The sequence below is a fragment of the Mangifera indica genome, chromosome 3 (genome assembly GCF_011075055.1).
Source record: "Mangifera indica cultivar Alphonso chromosome 3, CATAS_Mindica_2.1, whole genome shotgun sequence".
NCBI lineage: Eukaryota > Viridiplantae > Streptophyta > Magnoliopsida > Sapindales > Anacardiaceae > Mangifera > Mangifera indica.
The window spans coordinates 17,892,671-17,914,211 of record NC_058139.1 but is presented as its reverse complement, the minus strand read 5'-3'; the positions used below and the strand labels follow the sequence as shown (position 1 = coordinate 17,914,211).

The window sequence follows — 21,541 nt, the reverse complement described above, 5'->3', positions numbered from 1 at the left end:
CATGAGATCAGATAGAAGTAGAGAATATTATAGTAGATACACTCAAAATGGACAAGCACCTGGTCTATTTATAAGGTTTCTTAAAGAGAATGGGATTATTGTCTAATACAATATGTCTGGTTCTTCAAACTAAAATAGTGTGGCGGAAAGAAGAAATCAAAATTTATTAGACATGGTGCAGAGTATGCTTAGCAGCTCCAAACTTCCTAAATCATTATGGGTTGAAGCTCTTAAAACGGTAGTGTATATATTAAACCGAGTTCCAACCAAGGTTATTTCTAAAACACCATTTGAGTTATTTAAATATTGAAAACCGAGTTTACAACACATATGTGTTTGGGGATACCTGTCTAAAATAAGAGTTTATAATCCATATGAGAAGAAATTAGACCCAAGGACTATTAATGGATATTTCATTGGATACACTAAAAAGTCTAAAGGTTACAAATTTTACTGTCCATCACATAATACTAGAATTATGGAATCTCAAAATGCAAATTTTTTTAAGAATATCTTGATCAGTAGGATTAATCAATCCCCAGACTTAGTTTCTGAGAAAGATCATTCAAATGTTTAACCATTCATTTCAACTACTAGATTGGTTGTTATTCACAGCACCCTTCAAGTTCAAATAGATGTTGAACAACTAATTAATAGAGTTCTATAAATTGTTGATAATAATCTAGTAGATCAAATTGTTCAATAATTTCTAGATATTGTTGAACCACCAGTTGTACAGTCTACTTCATAGGAGGATGTTGATATAACATTAAGAAGATCAATTAAAGTAAGAAAATCAGTTATTTCTAGTGATTATATTGTGTATTTACAAAAAGTTGACCATAATTTGGGAGTTGAAGACGATCCTATCACATTTTCATAAGCAATGGATTGTAGTAAATATGTTTTATGGTACGATGTCATGAAAGATGAGATAGAATCAATGAAGAGTAATGGAGTTTGGGATCTTGTCAAGTTACCTAATAGGGCAAAGGCCATTGGGTGTAAATAGGTCTTCAAAACAAAGAAAGACTTATTAGGTAACATTAAGAGATATAAAGCAAGATTCATTGCTAAGGGTTTCACTCAAAAGGAAGGAATCGATTACACGGAGACTTTTTCTTCTATATCTAAGAAAGATTCTTTCCATACAATTATGATATTGGTGGCCTATTTTGACTTAGAATTACATCAAATAGATATGAAAATGGTATTCCTTAACGAGGATCTGGAGGAAAAGGTATATAAGAAACAACCTGAAAGACTCTCCTCTAGTAATGGTGAGCATTTGGTGTGTAAGCTTAAGAAGTCCATCTATGAATTTAAACAAGCCTTATGTCAATGGTATTTGAAATTCCATGGGGTCATCTCTTCTTTCGGTTTCATATAGAACATCATGGATCAATGCATATACCAAAAAGTTAGTAGGAGTAAAATTTGTTTCTTTGTTTTATATGTAGATGATATATTACTTGCAACCAATGATAAAGGGTTACTTTATGAGGTGAAACAATTACACCCTAAAAATTTTGATATGAAGGATACGGGGTTAAGACTTTTTATGTCATTGGCATTAAGATTCACAAAAATAAACCTCAAGGTATTCTAGGTTTATTTCAAGAAACTTATATCAACAAAGTTTTAGAGAGATTTCGAATGAAAGATTATTCACCAAGTATAGCACCAATTGTGAAGGGTGATAAGTTCAATTTGAACCAATGCCCTAAAAATGAACTTGAAAAAAAACAAATACAGAACATTCCTTATGTTTCAATTGTTGGAAGCCTTATGTATGCTCAAGTATGCACAAGGCCTGAATTGCATTTCTTGGTGGGATGTTAAGGAGATATCAAAGTAACCCAGGTATAGGCCACTAGAGAGCTACAAAGAAAGTGATGCGATACCTTCAAGGAATCAAAAAGTACATGTTTATATATAAACAAATTGATAATTTAGATGTAGTTGGTTACTCCGATTTAGATTTTACTGGATGTGTTGATTCAAGAAAATCAATATATGGATACATTTTCATTTTGTTTGTTGGCGAAGCTATATCTTGAAAGAGTGTCAAGTAGTCATTGATTGTTATATCTACCATAGAGGTTGAGTTCATTTCTTGTTTTGAGGTTACATCACATGTTATATGTTTAAAGAGTTTCATATCTGGGCTTAGGGTTGTTAATTCTATTTTCAAGCCAATAAAGATTTATTGTGATAAGTTAATTGTTGTTTTCTTAACTAAAAATAATAAAAGTAGTACTCAAAGTAAGCATGCGACTACTACTTCTATTAGTAGTATTCAACCACAAGACTAGCAATCAAGGAATCATCTCATGTCTACCCTACGATAAAGAATGCAAGTAGATTTTCAGCCTGAGGTAGTGAGAAGACCTTTGCTTGGCAAAGAATCTATTAGAATCTCTAACAAGGGTTTTCCTATTCTCTTTTGTGATAATAAGGGAAACTATCTTCTCTTTCCCAGTCAGGATGTTTTTTATATTGTAATATTCTCTTAATTCAATTATAGTACAAACAAATCTTTATAATCATGTTTGAACTAGAAATCCCCTAATTGTCCTAATTTAATTATAACTTGTCTTCGAAAGTCATATAAATATTTAAAAAAAAAAACAGATAGCTCCAATGAAATTGTAAAATAATATTTAATTTACAATAAACTTAACCCTAGAGGTGTCAAAGGGATTGAGTAGTGCCCCTTTTATTTTAGCCCGTCCTAGGCAAACAGAGTCGACTATTGTAACGGGTCGTGCCAAGCCTGCGAACTTGGCCTTTGACACCCAAAATATTAAAATAATTTTAAAAATAATAAATTAATTAATTAATAATAATTATAATATAAGAAATAGTAAATTTTTATAAGAACTGAAAATTTTAGACTTAAAAAATGAGTTAAGTTCTTTGGATCAATCTCACATATGTGAGACACCTAAAATTTAAGTTTGATTGAAACATGATATTGAACATTTATTTATAGTGAGTAAATGAAGTGACTGTTTATATTCTTTTAAATATGAGACACTTTTACACTGCAAAAGTGTAAGTGCATAAATGTCTCACATTTAAAAGCATTCAATCACCAACTATAAATAAAGACTAGGCAAAAGATAAGTTTCAACCAAACTCAAATTTGGATCTCACATTAGTAAGATTGATCATGAGAAACTCAACTCATCTATTATAAATAAATTTGTCTTCTTTCTAATCACAATTCAATTTCTTAATATATTTTCTTTTAGGAAAATTAAATTAATTAGCCTAAACATTAGGGAACTGAGCAAAATTACCTCAAAAGTTAAACATTAAGCAAAAATGTCTCATTTATCTAAAATAACTAAAATGCCCTTGTATATAAACCAAAATATTTCATATTTCCACCCATTTTTCCCCCAAATTCACTATTAAAATTTAAAGGAAAACCTAAGGCTCTAACGGGTTCAGTGGTGGTTTGACTTCTTCAAAAATTTTTGCATAGGCCTTCGCCTTATAGGTAAATGGTTGTTCATCATGTTTAAAATTGTCTACGTGGCCTTTATCCATTTCTATTGACGTGAATAGCTATGCACGAATGCGTACGCTAAAATTATATATTTCTTTTTCATTTCAACTCATTATTGTCCACAATCAACCTAGGTCAACATTTACCAAATGACATAATTATTTACCCATAATCATACCTATGGGTATTATAAATAATTTAATAAATTTATTTACAAAGATATTGCCTTCTATAACATTTAATAAGTTGGTACATAATATTCAAATGTGTCAACTTAGATACCATAAATGATGTTTTAAAAGGAGGAATAAATTCACCAATATACTTCTTAGTCCTCGAGCATGGTTTTGACCCAATGAGATTTTTTGACAAGGTTTTGAACGAGACAAACTTTTGTCAAATAAACATACGAATAGGAATATTATAAACATATTAGATGTCCATAAACCCTCAACTTTTAGCATCACATAACATTCATCTATTTACATCTCATATCCTCTAACTTTTTAGCATTTTATAATGTCTTAGATTATAATAATTTTATCGTTAAATATTTTATAAATGATATAACAAAATTTTTATATGTTTTCTCCCTTGTGGTTCCCCATATATATATATATATATATATATATATATATATATATATATATATATATATATTTTAAATATAAACTATTTTTTAATTTTGATGACGTTAAAAAAAAAGGCCAACAAATATTCTGCACACGTGTCCATACAAATCAAAAAGCACGACAATATTCTGGACTCTTCTCTTCTCGTCTCAGTTTCAAGTTTTAACTCATCTCTTCGCTCACTCCCATGAAAATCTCGCCTTTCAAATTCAACAAAGAAGCAATTTCTCGTTTTAATAACTAAAAGCATTTCATTATTTTTAATTCTAAAACCCTAGATCTTCAAAACCCTCCCTCGCTCCCAACACTACATCGTAATGTCCGGTTTCAGAGGGAATTCCAACGCCCGCGGTGTCCGAGGCGAGAACCGCTTCTACAATCCTCCGCATATTCGGAAACAACAGGAAGAAGAACGGAGACTAGAGCGAGAACGTCAGCATAACAAATTGAGTGAGGCACCGGTTATGGTGGGGTCGGATGAATGTGAATCGTCGCCTTATTGTGCAAGTGAATTGACGAATTTGGATCGGTTTTTGGAGTACACTACTCCTGTGGTGCCAGCGCAGCATCTGCCTAAGGTGATTGAAATTGTTTGACATTTTTAAACTTTACTGTTTGGAATTTTATTTTTGGTTGGATTCTGATTTTTCGGTACTACTATTGAACTGTCATACTTGTTAAGTTTAGTTTTTGGAGTTGAAATTGTATTGATTTTTGCTGAATCTTTTAGCAAGTAATGGTGCTTGGTTATATGAAATTTATAAGATAAATGTAGATATTTTTGGAACTTAGGTAAACTTTAATCTTTCAACTACTATTGTTAGGGCCCGTAGAGCGAATTGGTGTTAATTTATAGTGCAATGATAGAGAAATAGGAGGAAATGGAAATGAAAACGAAGTGGAAAGATAAAGTGTTTTTTCTGTTTGCCTGAGTAGAATTAAGGAGAGGAAAGAAAGAAGATTGACCCACAAACTCTTTTTTTTTTTGGGAAAATGGATAGAAGACGTATAAAGAGAAAAATGCTCACTGAAGAAGAAAATATATTTATCTTTCTTACTTTGTTTCCTTCTCTTACATTAGAATTAAGGATTATGGAAAAATCAATGCAGTCTTAAAACAATACTCAAAAAGGATGAAAGTATGAGAAGTCAGTTTTCCTTCTTTCTCTTTGTCATTCCATTCCCTATCACCAAGCATGGTGTAAATGTGTATGATTTCCATTTTAATTGAAGGGTATGTAAGAATCAGGAAATAGAAACCAACTTTCCTTTTTTATTCAAGTGAGACCCCAGAAGAGCATCCAGATTAGGATATTTTCTTCTTTGGATTACTTTTTGTGTGGTCTTGTTATTATTATTATTTTTTTCTTAATGTTCTTATTTTATTGACATCTGCACTTTTGTTATAGACAAGTTTAAGGAGATGGGGAAACCATGAAACTGAATGTTATCCATACTTCGTGCTTGGTGATTTATGGGAATCATTTAAGGAATGGAGTGCATATGGAGCAGGTGTTCCTCTTTTGTTGGATGGGAATGAATCCGTCAAGCAGTACTATGTTCCTTACCTGTCTGCGATTCAACTCTATACAGATCCATCAAGACCCTTGACAACGCAGAGGTGAGCCATTGTCCCAGTCAGTTATCTTACTTTTCGTCTCTACTTACCTAGATTGTTCATAATTGGTCTTGTTTTGAAATGGTTTGAATGAAATTGGTAAATTCTAAATTAGTGGTACATTGTTTTAGATATTTATTGTTTCTTAGAATTACCTCTGTACTTGATTATGCCACTTCCTCTTCCATCCTAATTATGCAATCTGTTTTTTCACTTCTCTATGATGATTTATGCTTTAGTTATTTTAAATGCTTGTTGACCATGAACTCTAATCAAATTCACATGATAGGAAAGTCATGTAAAACTTTTGAACAAAGGAAAAGGTTTTTGTTTAAATTCTGTGTGTTCCTTCTATGTTTTCATATAATTAGTATAATGTTTTGGTATTGAATTTAACCCATCTCTTTGCTTGGTTTTATTGGATATAATCTGAGCTTGTTGTCTAGGGCTTAATGATGTAAATTGTGATGTTTGGAATCATATTTCATAAATGTAGTGACATATATATTCTTCTGTTCCAATGCATGTTTTACTAATAATCTGTCGTGAAACTTATCACTGTTTTTTACCAAATTTGATATCTTTTGCTTATGTAATTATTAATGGTGGATGCTTATATAGTGGAGATTTTTCTGTCAAGTGATGCATCATCTTAATAAAATCTTTTATTCCCATCTTTGGACAGGAGGCCTGGTGAGGAGAGTGATGCCGATACTTCCAGGGAGACAAGCAGTGATGGTAGCAGTGACTACGTGGTAGAGAGGCAAATTGATGATTTTGTTCAGGGGACTTGGAGCCAGCAGAATACAGCAGATGAAAACATCCAGAAGTTAAATAGGCTCTCACTGAGAGACAAAACCTTGAACGGTTCTTCAAGTGATGAAAGTGACATTCGTAACACTCCCAGCAAGCTTATATTTGAATATTTGGAGCATGATACCCCATTTAGTCGTGAACCTTTGGCTGACAAGGCAAGTGCATTATTGTTGACATATTATCATGTTAAGCTTCTGGGTTTTTTAAATATTTTATTTAATTATTACATGATCTAGAACTAACTCACATCCTGCAGATCTCAGTTCTTGCATCTAGATTCCCAGAACTTAGGACATACAGGAGCTGTGATCTCTTATCAACAAGTTGGATATCTGTGGCATGGTATGGTTTGTCATCCTATATCAGCTTTATGAAGTGACTGTTATTTTAATCTCAGTTTGAAAATTTAATCTAAAAGACTTGTTTTGTCATTCCTGATATAGGTATCCAATATATAGAATACCTATGGGTCCAACATTACAAAATCTTGATGCCTGCTTTCTGACCTTCCATTCCTTGTCAACACCATTTCAAAGTAAGTTTTCTCCTTTGCCATACATGAGGGAAAAGTGTCCATCTTGTGTGTGTAATGCAGCTTCAATATTGGTAACGAGGCTGCTACCATTTTTTTTGAGGCAGGTACCAGCTCTGATGGGTTGTGCTTCCCTAAATCTACTACCAAGGAGGTGCTCAGGGCTGACATGTCCTTCAAGCTGCCATTGCCTACTTTTGGGCTTGCTTCATACAAGTTCAAAGTTCCATTCTGGGACCATAATGGAGTTTATGAGTCTCAGAAAGCGAATTCTCGGTTGCGAGCTGCTGACAGGTGGCTAAAGCTTTTACAAGTCAAGCATCCTGATTACATCTTCTTTATATCCCACAACTCCTACTACAGGTGAGGAAGTGTTACCTTTAACAACTCAAAAATTTTTATTGCTAAAAGGGAGTTGACATGTCGAGAACTACTAAGCCCCCAAAGTGCCTCCCAGGAGCTCTGTTGGTATTTATACTTTTTGGAGCATAAACATTCTTAGTGTTTGCCATATTCACTATGGTACTTTGTGTTAAGAAAATTGCCTCAGCGTGGTATGTTTTTGGTGTTTGTGGGGTAAGGAGGATGATCTGTTTTATGTGAGAAACTCGTCCTAGATAGATGCTGTGGACATGGATATATTTTTCAAAGAGAACTTTCTGATAATAATCCATGCTAGATTCTTATCATGTGAATCGTCTAGACTGGGCTTTTGCGGGCAGAAAATAACTTTATAATAAGGATGTAAGATTGTGTAATTTTTTGTATATAGACAGGCCTTGCACCCGAGTTTGTGTAGAATACTTTGTACTAACTTTTTACCAAGAATTTGATCTTTTATAAAGCTCTCTGATGACCTTAATATGAGTATTAGATTGATTTAATGGTTATTACTTGTCAATTATAGGGAAGAACCTTTTCATTTTCCATGTTTGGATTCAAAGGGCTTAAGTTTTTCGCCATTTAGATCTTACAAAATGACAGGCGCATGGTTGCATTGGCTAACAATTTTCTTGTTCCAAGGACAGCTTTACAATTGCAATGTGCTAATCGATCCTTGGGCAGTTACAGAAAAATCCATACTGGTCAATGTCTCTCTTTTTAGGGCCTCTCTCTGCACTTGGCTATTGTATGAACGGTCACTTGAGTTGAGGCCCTAAAATGTTCTCGTCTCAAGCACTGAAAAAGGCAGATTTGCATTTCCCTATCGTTATTAGACATGAAAAAATCTAATTAAATCTCGTTATAACTATTTTGACATCCGTATAAAAATGGCGCATCATGAAAAGTAAAAGCAAAGCAACAAAGCAACAAATCAAGTAGAATGGTACTTCCATCTTTCCATTATGCACATCTTAGAAATAATGCGCATACAGAATTTCTCTGATCTAAATATTACCACTTATAACATAGACTCAAATTCTTCTCCATCTCCTTAATGCATAACAGTCATAACTGCTGGTTCTAATATTAATCGCATTTCATTCACTGAATACCCCTATGATTTATAAGTAGTCATCAAAAATAGTTGACAGCACAAGTCCTCGGACGAACTCAGACTTGTGGGCCTTCTCCTCTTGTTCTTTGTCCGAAAGCTGAGTTTGTTGGATGTTTCTGTCCATGAATGGCGTTAGAATGGAAAGGGGATCTAATATATATTGATTAGTTAAGTATAGCATAATTCCCTATCATATAGTGTACTGCAAATGGATATACCTTGCTTGAAAATTGTCATTTGAGCTCTCCTCTACTAACGTTGGTACAACCATACAAACCGATTGTGTATTAACAGATTCATCAGCCTTACTAGGTGAATTGAATATAAATGATGACAACAATGGATCAGGCTCTGCATTGCAGGGGGCAACAAAGCACGAAGATCCCCCCAGAAGAGATTGCAAAGTTCCATCTCTCAATTCTCTTCTCAATAAAGAAAATGTCGAATTAGATGTACCCCTACGCAATCTCCTTCTGTGCTGCACGTAATCCAAAGTCAAGGAGCACTAGAGATTCTTTCCACTAACAAAGCAAATGGTAATACACAATAAGAAAAATATATCTAATAAATAGAACAGTAGCAAGTACAACATATTCAGAAAAGTAAATCCTTGTAGAACAATAACTACTAAGATAAACAATATGTGGAAGATAGTTAGAACAATCCGAATTCCAAAATTAGACTAAAGATACAATCCTATATAATATTGGAATTGAGAAACCACCTGCAGATAATAGTATATTTTGAAGTAGATAGAGGATGTTGGACACCATATATTTAGATACAAGGATGATGCCTGTGCATTATGTTGAATGCATCTTTCAAATTATGACTATCTCACACATAATTTTTGCCAAATGCAGGTGCTTTCTAATGTAATCATCCATTCTGAAATTCAGACCCAATTGCATGTAGATGTGATGTCATCAAGCATCCAAGACACTAACTTCTCAAAGTAATTGCCAAATAAATCATGGAAAACAACTACCTGCACTTGGGATATCACAGGAAATCAAAATGAATTTATAACATAGACAAATTCCAGGATAAAAGGTTGAATATTAAAGTTATTATGGACTTAAGCAATTTAGTCCGATTAATTTTGTTATGATAAAATTGGGAGAAAAAGGCCTACCTTCCCCCATAGTCTGGTTACTTTATGCCACATAAAAATAGTTCAAAAAGGTAAAGATCATGCACTATTCAACTATCCAATGCAGATTAGCTAAAACTAGAGACAAAATTGAAAACATTAATAATGGCAAAAGCTAACAACATAAAAAGGATATTCTAAAGAAACTCCCATGTTGCAAAGTAATATGGCTAACAATATCCATTCCCACCCACTTTGCACAAACAGGGCACACCTGAAAATATACAATAAAAGAAAATCCAAAAATTAGAGCTGTAAGCATATCTACCAGAATCTCTTAGGAACTTCTGACCAACTAGAAATGGAACCTTAAAAAATAAAGTTTTTAAGTTAAAAAAATCTTAAAAAAAGGTTTACCCAACTAATTTAATATTAATCAAGATACCTGATTTCATATCAAAAGCAAGATGACAGATTCTCTAGATGATGTACTTGTCACTCATATCAAAAGCAAGTTTCACAAGTTGAATTTATGCACAAGTTCCATAAATTCAGTTATAAGTAGCCCAACACAACTAAAAAACCCCCCACTTAACATATTCTCAAAGGCAATTAAGGCACTCAACATGACACAACCAAACCAAATATCACAGCATTCCCATCAGAATCAATATTCAAGCTGACAAAACGAACCCATTTTCCTGCTTCCGCTTATCAAAGATTTGATATCACTCACCACAGTAGCAAAAAAGTAATCATTGACCAGAAAAGCAGTTTCAACGAGTCAAGCTAAAAATAAATTACAATACACAGCCAACAACACAACAGTATCTTAAAAAATTATACATTCATGAAACTTAAGAACGTCTTAATAAACCTAGCCAACGTGCAACGCATGACATTTGCTTCAACATAAACCACTTAACATTACTATAAAAAGAGAAAAATGTGATTTAAAAAAATAATAGATAAAAAATCTGAATGATACCCCGTTTTTCGCTTCAAAAGGATGATCTTCATCGATGTGGCAACACAGTCCAACAATGTCGAAATCTTCAGCACAGAACGGACATAAATACAACCCTCCGAATTCATCATCACCGTCAGTTTCATCCAATCCTCCTCCCATAAAGAGATCTGCACCGAACACAAAATCTCCATTAAATGAAAAAGAACCACGAAAACGTCGTCGTTTCCCAAAAAAAAAAAGGATTGCATCTCACCAGATCGAGTCTGGTAGCGACGTGAAGAAGAAGAAGAAGTTGAGAGACGAGTGTTCCACGAATTCGGCTCCATCTCTAAACAAAAAAGATTAAAAACTTCCGTCGATTTCGAGTGAATTAGGGTGTCAATTACGTAAATTAATTAAAATTGACGTCTTTGATTAGAAAGTGTGAGAAATATTAAACCCTAGATCAGAGAAATGGTCGATGGAGCAGCAGAAGAACTCAAACTCGCCATCGAACTCTGTGTCATGGAGGGGGGCTTTGGATGCTTATGAACACATTTCTTTGCCAAAATGCCCCTAGACTCTTGTTTATTTCCGTAAATACCTTTCTCCACTTGCGTGACACGAATGGTCGTTATTTCACCCGGGAAAATTTATGGGCCCACGTGCCGGGTACTGTTGGATGAGTTTTTCAGCACGTGTTCTGCTTAATAATGTTAGCTTGATTTTATAAAATAATATTTCATTGTTTGTTAATTTACACCCTCCACAGGCCAAATGGCATTCCCCTTCAAGTTTTAGTCTAATATTAAAAAAATATCCATAACAATGAAAAAATTTAAATATCTATTTACAAACTAATTTATATTAAAGTTTTCTATTAGAAAAAAATAAAAAATCACCATTTTACCACTAAACCATAAAATCCTAAAAATTTTATATCATTTCCTCTTTTGAGTTAAAAAACTAACAATTTTTCTAAGATTAAGTTTTGAAAAATAACATTTTTCCCCTTTCAAAATTCCCAGTGAATGATGGCCGTCTCTCCCTCTAGCACCTTTTATCCATTCTATATCTTCTCCCTCTAATAGCATCTTCTGGATTCAAATAGTCTAAACAAAACCCTTTGTTTAGATGACAAAAATACATCCAAACCAAGGGTTCGTCGTCTCCGACATCTACCCTTGGTCTAGACTCATTGTTGTCATCCAGAGAATGACAATTCATTTGGACAATGTCTTTGTCGTCCAAATGAAACCTAGTCGAAGAGAGAGAGTTTCAGATGGAGAGAAGGCGTTGGAGGGAAAGAGCAGTTGTCATTCACTAGAAAATTTGAAAGGGGGAAAATACACTTTTCAAAACTTAATCTTGAGGGGAAAATGATATAAACTTTCAGGATTTTAGAATTTAGTCATAAAATAACGATTTTACCCTTCTCTTTAACCAAAAATTTTAACAAAAGTTAACTCATGAATAGATCTTTAAAGTTTTCAATTGTGACAAATATATTTTTGATAGGAAAATTATATTAAATGTCTAAAACTAAAGGGTGTTAAGAAAATTGTCCAAAATTCTAAGGATTAAGCAAAAATGCCCTTAATTTGGAAAATGACTAAACTGCCTTTATATAAAAACCCCACTTTTCCCATAGATTAATTGTTCAAATTCATAAACAAATTCGGATCTCTTAGGGGCGCAACGGGTTTTTGTCTTTTCCATCTACTTTTCGTATTTTCTAACAATCGAAAATGACAAAAAAGAATAATACATCATTCCACTTCTTGTTTAAATCAATTTATTGTTAAGAGTATTGAGATTTGAGAGAGATTTTATGGTTTGAATGTTTAGGGTTCTGATTTTGAACAATGCATAAAATGTTTTGATTCTCGGTTGTTTTGCTTGAATTTTTTGAGGGGTTTTGTGTTATTGGATGCGTATATTTGATTTGTGTTGAAATTAGAGGCTGAAATAACGATTTTTGATCAAAAAATGGGTTAGATTTGTCAATGCTACAGTAATCTCCTATAGGTGCTCGTGAGGTGAGAGAAAATTTAGCGTTTTCAAAATTTTATGGGGAGGGGGAAGAGGGGGAGATCCATGGGGTCCGTGGGAAATTTTACACTAAATCGTGGGACAGTCCGTAAAAATCGTGGATTGGGTGGAAATTGACTTTTTTTAAACTATAAGGTCTCTAGGAGACAAACTTTGAACGGCCATAAGTTTTGATCTGGAAGGAGTTAGGGGCCTGTAATATTTCAACGTGAAGCTCATTTTGAGCTCTATAACGATAACTAGCTTTGTTGGTTGTGCCTAATTTGGAGGCCCTAATAAAACTATTTCAGTGTGTATTTTGTCGTTTTTTTTTGTTTTACCAAAATTAGGATTTTCAGTTTTTATAATTTTGAACTTGTTTGTGATCAGGCTAGACTTTTTTGATATGTAGTTTTCAAATTTGACATTTGCCTCTTTAGTTTTGTGCTTTTCTAAACACATTTTACAATGTAATTATGAAATTTCAAATCGATTTTTTAATTTTCTTATTTCTAAGAATGTGTAATTTTCGAAATTCAAATATGTTTTTTCATATTTTTGAGTTATTTTTTTATTGTTGATATTATAGGGTATTTCAATATATCTATTTATTTTTAGCATGTTGTTTAAATTCTTTATATATTGTGTACTATCAAAATGTCCCTCATATTTTTTTAATATTTTTTAACCCCTAAATTATTATCAAATATCCAAATGCTCCCTTTACATGACATACAAACTAGATTTAACAAATAAAATTAAATTTTGAGTTAAGATTCATATAAATATTTTTTTTTCATGAATTGATTTTTTTGACTCGAATTAAAAAATATGAACTTCTTCTTTCTGAATAAACCCGTAGTAATTGATATTAAGTAAAAATGAGAGTGAAAGTGAGTATTTAAGTGATATGAGAAGTATATGTAATGAGAGTGTGAGTGAGAGAGTTTATATAGATTTGGTGAAAAGTAATTTCGGTATTTTAAAAAAAAATTATGACATTTTTACTTAGAAATAGGAAATTTTGATATTTTTACTTAATAAAAAGATAAAATAATTATTTAATTTAATTTCCCTTTATGTTATTACATTAAAACTTAAGTGAAAAATAGCCTTTTGGCCTAATAAATAAATTAAAATTCAGCTCATTAAGTGTCTTTTGTAACCCGGTTGGTTAGAACAGCCGTTTTAGTAACAAGAAGTTCTTGTGTTCAACACTCTTTTTCCCAAAAGAAATCATTTTGAAAATGTTCTTTTTTTTTTTTTTTTTTTTTTTTTTAAGGGTTAAAAGACTCATTCTCACCCAAGTTGTGCCTACCGACAAAATTTTATCTGTTACCTTTACAAAATCCAAAATCATGTTTTGTTTGTGTACCCAGCCTATCTACAGTTTGCCAGATCTATGACCATCACTCTAGTAACAGGGTCTTCTTCCATAAAAAGTGGCAGAAAATCTTCTATCACCTCAAAACGTAACCGTGAAATATTTGGTAAAGTTTGTGTGGTAGCAATCCGGTGCACCGATTGTTTTGGAACCCATGCTTGTTGTCCAGAGTTTTGCAATATCGTCAACAACCACCAGATCAGAGTCTAAATAAATCACTCTACCAACACATGGCTCTAGCAGATCAGCTAAATAATTTTTAGCACAATTTAACGGTTGTTCAAGCGCTCGTCTAACAAAAGAGGAGATCATGTTTCGTACAATTTCTGGATCGAAATAAACAACCCTGAACTTCACTAAGTCTTCCAAATTGGTTTCTGACACCAAGCAAGAAGTGAAAGCAAAAACTTCCTAGACACATCGAATGTTGCAAAATGAAATGAACCGCTGCGATTGAGCCACGGAGGTACAACCAGCGAGGGATCACAAACTTTGCGCTCAAAGCTTTTTGCAATGATAAAGGATTCAGTGAATAAATGGAGTACAGACGAGAGGATTTAATGGCTTCTGCTGGAGGAGACGATGGAAAAATAAAGAGATAGAAAGATCAATAAGGGTCATTAATTACTGGCCCCACATATTAAAAATATATATAACAATAATTATAATATATATTTAAATTAAATTAAACTTAAATTTTTTAAAATTAACTAAAGTGATTTTATCTTTGGTAAGAATAAACATGTTGAAAACCAGATCAAATTGATCAATTCAATCGATTGAATTAGAAACTAGCCCTAAGTCTGATTCGATTAATATAAAAAATTGATTTTATTATTGACTCAATCAAATCTGATTAAAAATCAGATTTGATCGGATGAATCAATCAAAATTGGATTTGATTTTTGAATTTTTTTAAATTTTAATTATTTTTAAATAATTTATATATTTTTTATTAGATTGGATAAATTTTTAAAGGTTTATAAGAAAAAATAAGTTTAAAAATAAAATAAAAAGAAAAAAAATATCGTATATACATTGAAATGTCTTTTATAGACAATAATTTATAAAATTATGTTTTTTTGTTATCATATAATTGAGACTTTTTTTATTTTAATTGTTTTATTGAAATCAAATGAATAATTGTTACTCTTTCAAAAAGATATGTTCTAATCTTTTAGGTATGGTTATCTTGATTAAATTTTTTTTTTTTACAAATTTTTAAGTAAAATCTATCCATTATAATTTAATAATAAATTGAACCGATCAATTTATCAGTTGAATTGGTTGAACTGATCGAACCATAAACTAGTGAGACAATCAATTAGATCATTAATCCGGTTTTAAAAGCATTGTGTAAGTGATTGTTGATTTACAATTTGAAAGACTATCATACAACAGAATTATACATTACCATATTTCAAAATTCATACAATCATTTTATTATTTAATTGGTTGGAGCCAGTAGTATATGATATATAGCCGTTCACACCGGCGACTGATCAAAGTAACAAACTTATTATTTTGTTTATTTCATATTTATGTTTATCCTTATCATTTTGTACATAGAGATTCCATAGATATAATGTAATTTTTGTAGAATTATTTTTTTTTTTTACGATTTTTTTATTTTTATTTACTTCTGAAATGTTAATTTAATTATAAAAAATAAAAGTGTGATATAAAATATCTATTTATTATTTAATCTCTTTATACCATTAAAATAATAAAATATGCTATTTATAATTTGCTTGAGAATAAGCTATTGATGTTGGTAGATGGGGCTAAAATGTGGGTAGGTTCAGTATTTTAACTTAGAAGGAAGTCTCTAATATTCCCGCCCAGCCCAGCCCAGCCCATGTTAGCATCATATGTACTAGTGGTTGTGGCTACAGAGAAAGACAAGAAGCACTTTTAGGCATCTTTTTTAAAGGTAAAAATTGATGGGTCACGGATTTGTTGAGTGATGACAAAAGGCAGCCAGCTTGCAGTGAGCGTTGTGCTGAGGGTACTGAGAAGAAAAGCACTCATAGTTTGTTGATATGAGAGGAAGTAGTAGTAGTAGTAGTAGTAGTAGTAAAATAGCCTTTTTTAGGTTCACAAAAAACGAGGAAGCGGCCACCACCACCTAATGATGGATGTTGACTTTGCAATCCAAACCCAATAATATGGCCACTAGCTATGTGCTGTCATAGCAGCATTACCAGATAACAGTACCAGTACCAGGACCCACTCCATTTCTTTCTTCTGAACAATTACCTGGGCTAGCAAATGTGAGCATTTCACGAAAGAGAAAATATGGATTAATTCAGATGTAGTAAAAAACGAAAGCCTAATTAATCTTGAGTTGGGGAGGGGAGTATAGACATGTCATGTGAAAGAAATGAAATTTAGTACACCAAAATGGAATGGCTTGGAACATGAACAGAGCATTGATCCCCAGTTCTCACATGCTTCCTCCAAGCCAACCTGACCCATATATTTATTCCTTTTTTATCTTTTAATGTATGCTAAGCTCTATAATGCTATCTTATACGTAGGGCGCAGCATTTTGCTTGGTTTCTTTGGTGATCCACACATTCAAGCTGGCAGATTTTATGTTCATTGAAGAAATTTTAGACAATCATTGGCCCTTCTTATATGAAATTACTATTGAAAAGGATTTTATTGTAATTTACTCCCTTTACTTCATTGAACTTAAGGTAGGTTTGGAAGCATCTAACAATTAAGGCACCAGAATGAATGATGAGTGAAGACAATCAAATTGGCCAGGCAAGCTGCTTCACATCCAATTCTCATCTCTCTTCAATAATTCTTCTAGTCATTCAAAATTTCGTACACCAATTGAAGAGTTGGATGTTAGGGACGATAACTTGTTTCCCATAAATGGATTGAAAGAGCTCAATAATTTCACATCCTCCATTTCCTTGGTTAGTTTTTGGGTTTTTCTTCTGTGTGTTTACTCATTCCATACCCTTTTAACTACTTTTTTTTCTTTTTTAAATTATTATTATGAATATGAATCTTATTGTTTCGGAACTTTTAATAATTGGGTCTTGCTCATCAATATTTATACTTGTGACTTTATATTTTTTTTAATATCCATTTATGTTATGTGATTTTTTTATTAAAAATTACTATATATTATTTGAATATTTAATTAAATATTCAAAATTAAGTACACATCAAACATCACAAAATAATTAAAATAATAAATAAATTGGGTGTTTAGAACTGAATTAAACGTAGCTATACCCACTCTCATTTCCATGATACAAAAACCAACTCTAATTTTGTATTAGGGTGATAGGGATGTGATGTGTACAAAACACACATGTACACCGCGCTTGGACTCTATTGCATATCAACTTCTCTTTTCTTTTTGCGTGGCCTGGTTACCTTCCCCTTTGTGGGCTCCAAATTCCCACAACAACACACCATCACATAACCTTCCAATCTCATCTCATCTCATCTCATCTCATCTCATCTAGCATATCACGTTAGTTTCTCTTCACTGTAGATGATGTGAGCCTTTTTAAAGTGGGTTTTTTGGGTCCCTCATCAACAAGTTTAACAAATCAATTATTGTTTTCTAAAACAAATTTATATCATGATCATTTATATTTCTCTTTAGAGTATGTATCATTTGAAAAAGACGTTGACAACATATTTGAGAAATATTTTGGTTGTAAGATTATCCATTTTCTCTTGTGTGTGTATATATATTTTTAAGAACTAAGTTATGCTAAAATAATTTAATAAACAAAAATAGAAATAAATTTTAGGTAACCAATAAAATAGATTTTTTTTTAGGGGTGTATATGAAATCAATCAATATAGTTAATTGAAAAAACATCTCAAATAATGACAAGTTCACTGTCATCTCAAGGGGTAGAGACATGTTGTGCCATACAGACCAATCTTATGGATCTTCTCATCATGAAATTAAACACATAGACTTAGGCAGGTGTACAATTATCTAAATGCAAGTTAAAATATACTCACAACAATTGACATGCAAGAGCGGTTAGCATTATATGAAGGACTACTTGACTTATGCATGTTCAGAATTTAAACTTAAAACACCTTTTTGGTTCCAAATCATGTTCTTGTACCATAAATGTCTTTCCCTAGATACATATCTCTAGGCAGAGTATGGACCCGAAGAGACGTGTTTTCTTAAAATTCTACTCATTCATAATGAAATTTAAAAGCATGATAAATAACTTAACATCTCAAGCATGCAAAAAGGTGTAAACACAGTCAACTGTATCATGCCAATGTCGTATATAAATAATGATAACATATCCAACATAACCATGATGCCTGTAATTAAATCCAATAATAACACAATGCATAAGTAAATACAAATATCAGTCTAGAAACTACAAAATATAGTAATAACTAAAATGCTCATTTGCCTCATGCAACATCGTAAGTTAGACCACTAGCTCCCTTGTATGTCTTACTATTAAGACCCCTACTTATAAAACCACAATAAGGGAATATGTGAATGTTACAACACTTATTAAGTATGTGACATCTCAATAGCTTACACACAACATAACTAAATTGGTGTCCAATAGCAAATTGTATCTCATAAGTGTGGTTAACTCTAAGATGTTATTTGACATCCCAAATGTCCATCCGACTAACTATGACATGCTCATGCCCTATATCCATAGTCGATGTCATCTCAAATGACAAGCCTAAGCTCATCTTGACATCCCAGATGCCATGTGAAAACATATGATATCTTAGATGGCTACTACTCATAATGCACACAATGCAATATTGGTTGAACTTTGAGCTAACTAACAATGATAATCTAGTATTAGGAGGAATTTAAATCATGGTCCCCTTTTACCACCTAAGTCATAGGCTCGTCATCGTGGATGACCAATACGTTACTATGTTAAGTCATGAGAAAACCAAATCTCTTACTCTCATGACATACTCAACTAGATCTACATAGCTCATGTGTGTTAAGTCAATTCACTGTGTTCCACCTAACGTAAGTGACCTCCTTACTATAATCAACCATATGTGATGCCATATCATCTTGTCCAACGTTTGTGGTATCTTGTGATACTAGAATTTCATCAGATTCTATCTTCCTCCCACTCCTCTTCTTGAGAATAAACTCTCTCTCTCGAGGAAAACATAGGTTTGAGCAATATAGATTTTTTGCTCTTATAAGTGGTAGAAGCAGTAACTCTTGGTTTCATTAGAGTACCCTACAACACTTTTCAAATTTAGAACTCCATTTGTTCGAAGTCAATTTCTTAACAAAAACCTCACTGACTTAGATCCTTAAGTAATTTAAATTAGGTTTTTGCTCAACCACAACTTGTAAAGAGTTTTGTTTACAGACTTAAATGAGACACAGTTGTAACACTCCTTTATAAAAGTCTTGCCCTCTAGAGGAAGATCTCACTAACCTTAATTCACTAAAAATGTAACCACTTATTAAAAACCAATATTCAACTATATAATAACAAATTACTAAAATACCCTTATCACAAATTCAATAATTGGAAGCATTCAAAGTATGTCATAAATGTAAAATATGAATCTCAAATCATAACATCAAACAGTGTGTTGAGTATCGTAACTGATTACATATTTGAAATATGAAAGCATGATAACTGAAATGTCATAAAGGCCTCTATGTTCTCTATGCTCATTGATCATTGCTCACCCTACAATCATCACGATCACTTATATTTACACACATGAAAGTTGGAGAGTAAGTGATAAATCACTTAGTAAGTAAGAGACTTTACTACCATCTTTTTCATAATCCCCAAAATATCTTTGGCTCAACCTATCATAACTCTATCATCTGAAGTTAATCTATAGACTCCTATTACGATGATCACGGGTCCTACATCTCATATATATAACTTATATATGAAACTCAATAACCTCTAGGTTTTATAACAAATCTTTTGAGATAATTGGGTATTGCTTAGTTGCTAGGAATCACTTTGGATTATGAATTGCGGTGACTACACCCTCACTAAGGTCAATTATGTTTCACTCGATCACTAAGGAATTACTCCTTAGATTCATAACTAGTGTGACCATATCATCTCTTGGTAAAAACATTATCATTTGAAAGCTATATCCCATAGTTATATACTATGTTAATCAGATTAGATCGAATACAATGATTTGACACCTTGACCATGTAAGCACTAATTATGTAGTAGTGTTATTAAAACTAGATCAAATTAACTCGTTCAACCAGTTTGACTACAAACCAGCTTTTGATCCGGTTTGGTTCATTTAAAAAAGATTGTTTTTGTCTTTTATATATGTTTATAAAAAAAAAAATCAAAGTGGTAGTAGATAACATTAAAAGAGTATGATTGACTAATTGGTTAGAAGTTAAATAGTTATCATTAAAAATAAACACATATTAATTAGAAAAAGAAAAGTGATTGAAAATAAACAAACATTTGATTAGGCATAAAAAATATCCCTAAAACATAGCTAACATGCCTTTTTAAAATTTTAAGTGTGTAACGCCATGCATGAGTGTATGTCCCCCCACACATGGTTGTGCCTCACTTAAACTCAAACTAACATGGTGTTCATCTATCTTGATTGATGTGGTAACCAATACACTGGCATGACCATCTTATGTGCAATTGTTTATCATAAAAATTCCATAATACTTTATTTAATTCACATTAACTCAATCATACATACACATAAATATAAGAAATGACTATAATGCCTTTAAGATGTACATATGGGTGTTACAATTCATCTTTCTTTATTAGAACTATCCTTGAAATTTGCTAGAAAAAGCTTAGGATACCTCTCATGTCTTACTCCATCTCCCAGGTAGTTTCCTTAACCTCGTGGTTCCTTCAAAGTATTTTGACCGAGGGGAGCTACTATAACTCAAATCATATAATAGTTGAATCTCTTCAATCCTTAATAAATACAAAAGATCACCAATATACTTACACAACAACGAAACATGGATTAAATTATGAATAGATCCATGCTTGTCAATAACATAAACCTATAAGCTACCTTTTCGATCCACTTTACTATCTCATAAGGGTTGATATACCTAAAAGCCAACTTACCCTTTCTCCCAAACTTTATGTCAAAGGCTACTTTGATGAAAACTCTATCACCCACACTAAATTCTAAATCTCTCTGTCTCTTATCAACATAGCTTTTTTATCAATCCTAGACCTATTTCATCCTTTGCTTAATCAACATAACATCTTCAACCGTTCTCTGAGTCAATTTCGGTCTAAGAGTGTACTAAAGCATCTCATTCACCTAACTCATCACAGTGTAAAAGAGAACAACACCTTATACCATAAAGTGTCTTATAAGGCACCATTTGAATCATTATCTGACAACTATTAATTTAGGCAAACTCAACTAAGGGTAACATCTCCACCCAACTAGCCCTATGATTCAAACAATAATATCTTAACAT

General features: G+C 32.3%; 2 protein-coding genes across 2 annotated transcripts; one reads left to right on the top strand and one right to left on the bottom strand.

The window, feature by feature from the left end:
- The first annotated feature begins 4,275 nt into the window (after positions 1–4,275).
- LOC123211496 lies at positions 4,276–7,982 on the top strand. The gene is made up of 6 exons (XM_044630264.1): positions 4,276–4,727; positions 5,559–5,770; positions 6,453–6,738; positions 6,840–6,925; positions 7,027–7,118; positions 7,223–7,982. Exons 1-6 carry the CDS (start codon positions 4,467–4,469, stop codon positions 7,480–7,482), a joined length of 1,197 nt encoding a protein of 398 aa, XP_044486199.1. The 5' UTR covers positions 4,276–4,466; the 3' UTR covers positions 7,483–7,982.
- A 451-nt stretch (positions 7,983–8,433) lies between these two features.
- On the bottom strand, positions 8,434–11,261 carry LOC123211497 (protein DEHYDRATION-INDUCED 19 homolog 4-like). The gene is made up of 6 exons (XM_044630265.1): positions 11,116–11,261; positions 10,930–11,004; positions 10,695–10,843; positions 9,903–9,980; positions 8,832–9,097; positions 8,434–8,729 (listed from the first exon to the last, which is right to left on the bottom strand). The coding sequence occupies exons 2-6, from the start codon at positions 11,000–11,002 to the stop codon at positions 8,621–8,623; spliced, it is 675 nt and encodes a 224-aa protein (XP_044486200.1). The 5' UTR covers positions 11,003–11,004; positions 11,116–11,261; the 3' UTR covers positions 8,434–8,620.
- Positions 11,262–21,541: the final 10,280 nt, after the last annotated feature.

Coding starts and splice junctions, on each gene's coding strand:
- LOC123211497 (XM_044630265.1), bottom strand. CDS start 11,002: ATGGAGCCGAATTCGTGGAACACTCGTCTCTCAACTTCTTCTTCTTCT. Junction 10,844..10,929: donor TCGCTACCAGACTCGATCTG/GTGAGATGCAAT, acceptor TGTTCGGTGCAG/ATCTCTTTATGGGAGGAGGA. Junction 9,098..9,902: donor AACATGGGAGTTTCTTTAGA/ATATCCTTTTTA, acceptor ACTTTGGATTAC/GTGCAGCACAGAAGGAGATT.
- LOC123211496 (XM_044630264.1), top strand. CDS start 4,467: ATGTCCGGTTTCAGAGGGAATTCCAACGCCCGCGGTGTCCGAGGCGAG. Junction 6,739..6,839: donor GTGAACCTTTGGCTGACAAG/GCAAGTGCATTA, acceptor CACATCCTGCAG/ATCTCAGTTCTTGCATCTAG. Junction 6,926..7,026: donor AGTTGGATATCTGTGGCATG/GTATGGTTTGTC, acceptor TTCCTGATATAG/GTATCCAATATATAGAATAC.